The 8,852-nt window shown below is 61.7% G+C and overlaps 1 protein-coding gene across 1 annotated transcript in view; it reads right to left on the reverse strand.

Moving 5' to 3' along the window:
• Positions 1-8,470, reverse strand: part of GLB1L2 (galactosidase beta 1 like 2) — a 9,687-nt gene extending 1,217 nt beyond the window's left edge. The window contains 9 exon segments of the mRNA XM_007472189.1: positions 1,739-1,821; positions 2,077-2,146; positions 2,382-2,524; positions 3,051-3,154; positions 3,543-3,623; positions 4,106-4,243; positions 5,431-5,515; positions 8,246-8,316; positions 8,398-8,470. Of these exon segments, the coding sequence (XP_007472251.1) occupies positions 1,739-1,821; positions 2,077-2,146; positions 2,382-2,524; positions 3,051-3,154; positions 3,543-3,623; positions 4,106-4,243; positions 5,431-5,515; positions 8,246-8,316; positions 8,398-8,470 (848 nt within the window).
• Between the last annotated feature and the right edge of the window lie 382 nt (positions 8,471-8,852).

The raw sequence follows: 8,852 nt of genomic DNA on the forward strand, positions 1-8,852 counted from the left end.
CAGCACCCCTGAGGGCTCTTTGCGTGCATAAAAGCTTTCGCTGCAGCCCCAAAGCCATGAGAGCAAGTGACAGCAGCGCGTGCCAGGCCCTACAGTGTGCAGGGAAGGAGGCGCCCGAGGGCAGTGTCGGCCTCCGGCCCCTGGGAGGGAGATGCTCCCTTTCGGGGGCTGAGAATTCCAACACCGTGAAAGGAGGCCTCCAAGAGGTCATAGCGGCTCCAGCCTAGCTTAGAGGTCTGTTCAGTGGAGTCCCAGACGAAACGGACCTAGTAACTCAGCCAGAAATCATCTACACAAGCCAGCATTAAAGGTTTTTTTTTCAAGTATTTAAGTTGTGAACACACAGCACCGTGGCCGGGACGCCCAAGGCTAAGGCACTGCACACACTTGAACAGTGACTTCCCAGCACCTCGGGGTGGGACCCCCTGGGTGTCCTGCGTCCCCTCAGTCACAGAGCTGCTGAGTCGCCAGATTGGGAGCCCGGACAGGCTGGGGGTGTTCAGAGGGCTGCAGACCCTCCTGAACTGCAGGTGCAGGTGTAGAGGGTGCACACGGCTCTGGAGAGGAGGTCTGTGACTTGTGAACCCTGAACCCTTCCAGAGGACAGGACTGCACACCCCCGGCAGGGCCTGCGACAGGGCAGGCTGCCAGCCCCTCTGCCCCCAGGAGCACAGAGGAAGTGAGGGCGGCCAGCACCACAAGCTCCTTACGAAGAAGCTGAGACCTAGGGAGGAGCCCGAGGGGCTCTGGGGGGTCGGGGAGCGGAGGGGAGTGGAAGCACACTGAGGCCCTTGTGGAGGGGCTCATTCCCAGGACCCAGGAAGTCCCCGGGGCTGGGCCACATCACTTCCCCGAGGGGACAAAAGCAAACAGCCACGAGAACTAGGAGGCCACCAGGCTCCCTCCAGGGTAGGATTTATTGTCGGAGGTCCTATTTCCTAACTTACATAAAACCACCCACATTTTGATAAATGATAAGAGGCAAGTTCAGGCAGAGGAGGTTTAGAGAGGCCGGTGGGACATTCCTGCGGGGGGGCCGCCAAGAGCACGCTGTTGATGCACATCCTGTACCCTCCTCCCCACCACAAAGGAGGTCACCCAGAGGTTGCCAAGGTGGATCAAAAAGAAACTCAGTGTGAAGAACCAAGAAGGCATGGGTCCTACGCCACCTCCCTCCAGTGGCCTCCGGGACCCACCTCCCTCCAGGGGCCTCCACGACCCCACCTCCCTCCAGTGGCCTCCATGACCCCACCTCCATCCAGTGGCCTCCATGACCCCACCTCCCTCCAGTGGCCTCCGGAACCCACCTCCCTCCAAGGGGCCTCCATGACTCACCTCCCTCCAGGAGCCTCCAGGACCCCACCTCCATCCAGTGGCCTCCATGACCCCACCTCCCTCCAGTGGCCTCCGGAACCCACCTCCCTCCAAGGGGCCTCCATGACTCACCTCCCTCCAGGAGCCTCCAGGACCCCACCTCCATCCAGTGGCCTCCACGACCCCACCTCCATCCAGTGGCCTCCATGACCTACCTCCCTCCAGTGGCCTCCATGACCCCATCTCCATCCAGTGGCCTCCAGGACCCACCTCCCTCCAAGGGGCCTCCAGGACCCACCTCCCTCCAAGGGGCCTCCAGGACCCACCTCCCCCCGATGGGCCCCCATGGCCCCACCTATGGCATCAGCCTCCATGACCTGCAGGTGCCTCTGTGGAGAAGGGACAGCCACGCGTGTGCTGTGACCCACCTTTGCGCTGGTTGTCAATATGAGTCCCGTAGTTGACTCGCCCGCGATTCTCCACCAAGATCCTCAGCATCGTGAACCCCTGCTGGGAGCACAGAGGGCACTGACGAAGCCTGATTCCCAACCACCGGGTCACAGCTGCCCCTTGGGGTTTCTCTGTAGAGCCCCAGTTCTCCCTAAATTCTGAGGACAGGATGAGGGTCCCTGCTCATCAGAAAGCCATGCCCACCCCCAGCTCTGTGGCTGAGCAGCCCCCTTGTCCAGGCCTCCGTCCAGGCCTCCCACCACACCTGCCCAGGAGGTGCCTGGCACCAGCCTCCCAACCCGGGGGACAAACCTGGATCAAGGGGATGACAATCTTCTCGCTCTTATAGTCCAGGAACCCCATGGAGACCGTGTTCACAACACCTGCCAAAGGAGCAGACAAGACCCACCCGTGTCAGCAGCGGGGGAGGCGTGGGGGTCCCTGCCAAGCACTCAGAGGTGATGGCACAGGGGCCAGGGGGAAACGAAGGCCCCAGGTTCCAGTGGGCAGCACGGCCGGTGGGGATGGGCCATCTCCACACACGGGTGCTGCACATGAGAGCCTCAAGGGAGGGGTCTGGTGTGCGGTGGGTCACGGCAGTTCAGAGGGTCACCCCTACCTGTCCCTGGTCCCGCACATCGGCACTGAGGATGTCAGAAGAGGTGATGGTGGTCTCGTACAGTGTGTACCCAAAAGACTGCCTGTTTCCCCCACTTATCGGGAGGTTCTCCATGTTGAAGGGCTTCTCCGAGGTGACCAGCTGCACAGACATGAGACGGCAGGCAGAGGCTCAGCACAGAGAGGCGGCCTCGCCCTCTGGGGGCGCGGGGAGCCGGCAGCCCCCACGGGGGTCAGCACGCGGGGGGAAGGGGCGGGTGTGGAACGTTTTCTCTATTTGACTTCTATTACACGATCAAGCTCCACAATCCTGATTTTGGCTTCTCGTCAGTCTGCAAGGCTCTCCAGGCTCTCGGGGACAGGGACGGAGGGCACGTGATAAGAACAGAAGGCAGGCTACGCACGGTGGCCTTGACGCTTTGTCACCAGCGTCACCTCTGCACCACGGCAGCCCTGAGCTGGCGCTGGGGAATGCGCCCGGCCTCCTCCCTCCTCTCTCCCTACTGCCTGCTGTGCTACCAGCTCCTCCTCTGGTTCCCTTCGTCCCTCCTGCTTCTGCCCCCCGTGCGTTTGTTCTCTTTCCTCTGAGCTCTAAGGCTGGGGAGTGGAGCCCAAGGCGGTGCCTTTTCGCTTCCTCTGGGCCAGCCCGTCCCGCCAGCAGCACGCACCTCCTCCAGGTAGGGCAGGGCGTCCCACAGGGACAGGTATAAAGCTGGCATCACTGGCTCATACGCAGTCTTGGGAAGGCCAGGTGGGACAGGAAGCGGGGCCCCTGCAACACAAGCAGAGGGCAGGGCCGTCCCCAAAGTACCCCAACAGTCGTTGTGCCTCCAGTCCCCTCCGCCCCAGCTCCTGCCCCAGCCCAGCAGAACAGGCCCCAGGTCCCGAGACCCCGCCAGGAAGGCGAGGCCAGGAGGCAGGTCGGCAGGGGCTTGCTCACATCCTCAGGAACCTTGACACCTAGGAGAAGGTGAAGCCGGCAAGACCCCAACTCGAATGAGAACAGTCGCTCACACCTGCCCGTCCTCGTTCCTGCACACGCATCACCTGGGCCTGAGGTGCGGGGTGAGGGGTTGGGGGCAGAGGAAGCAAGTCTCCTGGGGTCTCAGAGCAACAGCCAGTCGGCACCCAGCTGGGCCTGCGCCTGCGCGGGCAGGTACCTGAGACAGAGCCGAAGAACTCCCGGAGCCCTGTGTACTTGGCCGTGTAATCCCAGGCCTCCGTCAGCACCGCGTCATAGTCTGCAAGACACTAGCCGTGTCACGGGCCTCAGCCCCCAGGACAGCATTGTGGAGGCAGAGAGAGACAGGAGGAGCTGGTGGGGCAGCAGGGTCCTCGCCCCAGCAATTTGGGAGGCAGAACACTTGATGTGAGCCGTCAGTCAAAATACCACACGCACTAGACTCTACCGAATGCCCCCAAACTGCCCAGACCCTACATTCCAGGCAAGGGGCCAGGGTGACCTCATCCCAAGGCCCTGAGGAGGGGAGGGGCTACCCCCACCTGAGGGCCTTCCCTCCCGGCCTGGGCCCCCCTCCCCTCCCCAGCTGGCATCCAAAGGCCCAGGCACGTCAGCTGGCTTGTCGCCCACGGCCCTGGCAGCTTAAAAGTGACCATCCGGACAAAACCTTGCCTTCACACTAGAGGTGCCAGCCGCTGTCCCCGAGGGACGCCCCGCGAGAGCCCAGGCACGGGTGTGGGGTGCCACGTCTGGGGTACTTGCCGTAGCTGGTGACATCGGACTTGTAGTTCTGGAAGTGCACGGCTCCATTGATGAAGCCAAAGTTGGTGCCGCCGTGGAGCGTGTACAGGTTGATGGCTGAGCCAGCGCTGATGAAGGCGGACACGGTTTTCAAAGCCTCTGTGGGGGGAGAAGGGTGCACAGAGCCGGCACCTGGGGCGCGTGAGCCCGGTCCCCGCTCAGGGCCCCTCACAGCTCCGTCCTCCGGTCTCCCGAAACCCAACTGCAGTCCATGGCGGGAGGACGGGACACCGGCCCCAGAGCCCGGCTTCCAGCTGCTTTCAAGTCCCAGGCGAGTCTGCACCTCACACGGGCTGCGGCTCAGGCCCACCCGCCTGCCGGTGACGCTCAGTTAGCGAGACCTAATTAGAGACACGGTTCTGACCACCTTCCTGCCCCACCTGGCCTGGAAAATGAGCCCATGCCACAGACAGAAACAGCGGAGGAGGAATATGAATGGTTAATAAATATCTATACAGAGTTTAAAACCCCGGCATTGGTCAAAGAAATGAGACCTAAACAAGGACCTATCAGACAGCAAACGCTGACATCATTTAACACTTGGCGCTGATGAACCCGAGGGAATGGGCATCTCGTTTAACAGTGGAGGGAGCGCCGTCCTCTTCCTGGCAGGCGGTTTAGTTAACACAGATCAAACCCGCGTGCAGGAAGAAGGGCTACTGCCGGGAACTTATCGCAGGGAAACACGCCAGGTGAGCCAAACTGCTGCACGGGGTCCGTGAACACAGACCCTGGAAGCACCCAGGTCCTCATCAATAAGAGATCGTGGGTACGACACCAGCCCAACAGGCTTCTCTGCATTCTCTAGAACAGGGGTGGAATCCACACCTCACAGTGTAGGCAGCTGGGCTTCCGCGTGTCTCACTGGAACAGGCAGGTGGAGCAGACACACCTTCCCCTGCCCACACCTGCCCACACCTCCACCTGCACGTGCACCCGGGGCGGCAGACAGAGAGACAGAGGGTGCCCGCACTACACACATAGAAACGTCTGCTCTGGGCTCCGGGGTTTTAATTTCTCCGTTATACACGTCCTGCATTGGCTAGACGTTTGCGATTGGTATGCATTACTCCAGAGCAATTATAGAGACGCCCCAAAGCCGTGTCTGACCGCTCGTGTCACCTGTCAAGACAAACAGCTCTGGACACTCAGGGCTGACTGTCCACGCAGAGACTCCCGGAGCCCCACACCCTCAGCTAATTCACATGGATTAGCACCTTATCTGTAACTTATTCCTGCGTCTGAGGCCAGCACACCTGCCGGACGGGGGTCCCACAAGCACCCACCTGTGGAATCCAGGATGCTGTGGGGACCGCCCCACGAGTCAAACCAGCCCGTCCAGCACTCCATCACCATGCTGGGCTGGACGCCCTGCGCACCACAAAGTGAGAAGTTAGCCGGCACCTCCGTCCTCCCAACCCTTCCCTGGCTGCACACCTGGCCTTCGAGGCCGCAGCCAGTAGAGCACAGGGGAGCCCCCAGTGCACCCGCACTGGCTCGTCCTCCACGTGCGGCCGCCACGTGGCAGGGGGTGGATGGACCTACCAAAGTGGGTACAGCAGGCCCGGGGCCTTAATGTGGTTTCAGTGCTGCATGCGGCGCTGGCGGGGAACCCGGGGACCTGTCCGAGGTGACCTGACCTGCGTTCTCAAGAACGCAGCACCTGACCCGCAGTCCTGACAGTGGCTTTGCTGATCAAGCCCCGTGTGTCCTCTTCAGGGCAGGAGGACGTTCTATCGGGGAAACCCCATCTCTGAGAGCCACACCATGGACACAGACCCTCAGATGCTCTGAGGCCCTCTGGCCGGAGGAGTCAGGGAGGGGGCTGTGGAGCGGCCCCTCTCCCGGGTCTAGCTTGGTTTCAACAGAAGTATGCAAAACTGGACCAGAACATGAGGGCGTTCCGGCTACCACAGTGCAGGCTCTGCAGCCCGGGCCCCCAGCCTCAGCCAAGACGCTTGAAGGTCTAACACTGCTTTGGCACCCTGAGGCTGCACAGGACTGCCCCCAGGATGTAGCGGCCATGCCCGGGCCCAGCTCCGCTCTGCCCACGTGCACAGGAGCAACAGGGGAGGTGCTGCCCCGACGGCGGCCCCGCAGCTTCCACGCCACAGAGTCTTCCTCCCGCCCCAAGCACCCCCTGTGGCTGTCGGCCTGGTGTCCGGGGCCACGGCACACAGAGCATCACCGCCCCACCCAGGGGGCGGCAGATTCAGGGTCTGTTGAGCAGAAGGTCCCGACCACGCCATGGGAGAGGCCACATAAGTCACGACAATTTTCTAGCAAGGCCCGGGGCTTGGTTTTCTTAGGGGTGCCTACCTCCCGAGGGGACATTCGTACCACATTTGGGTCACTAAAGAGCATCACTACGTCACACAGGTCAGCAGCCTCCAGTGCCAGGAGGGGCCCACCTGAGGGCTGGGCTGAGCCGTCCACCACACGGCCCAGGTCACCGTGGCTCAGGGCTGGCTCGGCACCGACTGTGCTGCATGCCCTGACCTGCCACTGCCGGGGGACACCGTCCTGGAGTCTGTGTCCTCAACTGTAAAACGGCTACACGGCGGCCAGTCACGTGGCTACTGGGACAATCACATGAGATGAGGCACCTGGAGCCCTCAGCACGCGCTTCCTGGCCCTGGGAAGCGCCCAGAGACACCCGCATCCAGGCTCCCGTCACTGGACACGGGCCGGGCCGGCAAGGCGCAGCCGGACACCCTGAGTGAAGTGGAGCAGGGCCACCAGTGACCATCTGCAGGGGCCTCTGATCTGAACAGGGACAAGTCCACGGCCCCTTCTTGGAGGAAAACACGTGGCTGAGCAGTGGGAGAGAGGCTGGTGGCCACGGGCGCTATGGACAGGCCGGCCGGCCTGGGGCCACCTCTCCACAGACGACTCTGCAGGCGCCCGTGGGGAGCATGGGTGTTCTGGGGGCTCTCCAAACATCATCCCTTTGACCCTCATACAGCCCTACGAGTAGGTGCCAGCACAATTCCCACTTCACAGAAGAGGGAAGAGAAGCTGAGGGTCACAGCACCGTCCTTGTCCTGGACAACATCAAGGACGACCCTACTCAGATCCTGGGCAACTACGTACCTAACACGTCTCTTGCAAGTGGGTCACAAACTCCCCGAGGGCAGAGACCCTGTGGTCGCGGACCCACGCCCAGCAAGCACGGTACAGGGCGCGGGAAGGAGGGAGGGGGCTGGGCCTGTACCCACTTGCACGCTGTCGCCCCCAGTCTGCTGAGCAGCCCGCCGGGCCCCCCCATCCTGCTTCCTCCTGGGCACCCCCCTGCCCATCCCTCTAAGCAGCACATGGTGGTCCTCAGCCCTGGGGGCTTCACATTGCCCTGGGAGCCTCCTGCGGCCGAGCCTCTGGACGCCACCTCTGCTCTAAAAAAGGAGTAGCTGGAACGGGAGGCACCCCAGCACCCCCGCCGGCGTCTATTCTCGGGGTGGGGGGAGCGAACCCTCCAACAGCCCCGCCGGGTACAGACCTCAGGGCGGCATCCAGGCCCCGTACACAACACAGGGCGAAGGCGGCCTCCCTGCTGCCAATGGGCTGCCTCAGCTGGACCTTCTGTCCTCTTAGGGGAGAGGAGAAATCAACAAAACAGGACTTCACTGCAAGTTCCCACCAGCCCCATGGATGCTGAGATACATCCGACACACCTCTCTCCTCTGGCCTGGGTGGACCAGGCCCCCATCTGGCAGATGACAGCAGTCTTTCTGGGCCCAGAGCAACCTGACCAGTGAAGGTCAGACACAGGGCAGGGACGTGTCTCTCCCCTCGATCCCCAGGGCCCAGACTGAGCCCATCTGGGGCCAGTTGAGTCCACAGAACTCTAGTCAAGAGGCCTCTGTGAGCACACCCGCCTACAGCTTCACAAAGGGGCCCTTCTCAGGAGGCTGGAAACCACCTCCAAGCACCAGCTGACACAGCGACCCCTCAGAGCAACCGTCACACTGCTTCTGTCGCCAGGGGCAGGCCAGGCCGTGCAGGGGGGAGGGGGGCTGAGAGCTGCAAGGCTGGGCCCAGAGGCCCCCTGGCCCAGCTAAGCTCCTGACACCCAGGCTCGGCTCAGCTCACCTCCTGACTCACCTGGACACTCAGCAGAAAGGTGGTTAAAAACTGCAGCTCGTTTTGTGACTGTAAGTTGATGGTGGCTAGCACTGCAGGTGGGAAGGAGGAGAGAACAGCTGTCATCCAAAAGCCAGGAGGACTCAGAATTCCCCTGACCGTTCTCAACTCACCTGCAAATAAACGAATCTTGACACCATCTTCTACCTCCAACCAGAGTTTAGTTCCTCTGACAGCAGGAGACATAGCCGGTTCATCTTGGAAATTCCACCACTCGGCACAGACCTCACAGAGATCCACTTGCTAAGCATCTGTGCTCGATTTATGGAATTTTTACAACCATGTGCATTTCTGTTAATTACTCCCTGCGGGAGCCCGGAGTCTAACCTTCACTTTGCACCTCCGGCCTCCGGCACTGGGTGACGATCTACGTGAAGATTCCCCCTTTACATCTCAGACGAGACCTGGTTTTCTGCCCCACCCCAGCAATATTTTCCATGGCTTTCCACCAGGGAAAGGTACGCCCGAGAAAGATGTGCTATGTGTTGCCCATGGCCATGGACGTGACCAACCCCGGAGCAGAAGTTGGCTCTGAGGCTCCTCACCTGCTTCCTGTGCCTGGACGGGG

Source organism: Lipotes vexillifer, unplaced genomic scaffold (genome assembly GCF_000442215.2).
Source record: "Lipotes vexillifer unplaced genomic scaffold, Lipotes_vexillifer_v1.1 scaffold322, whole genome shotgun sequence".
Taxonomy (NCBI): Eukaryota; Metazoa; Chordata; class Mammalia; order Artiodactyla; family Lipotidae; genus Lipotes; species Lipotes vexillifer.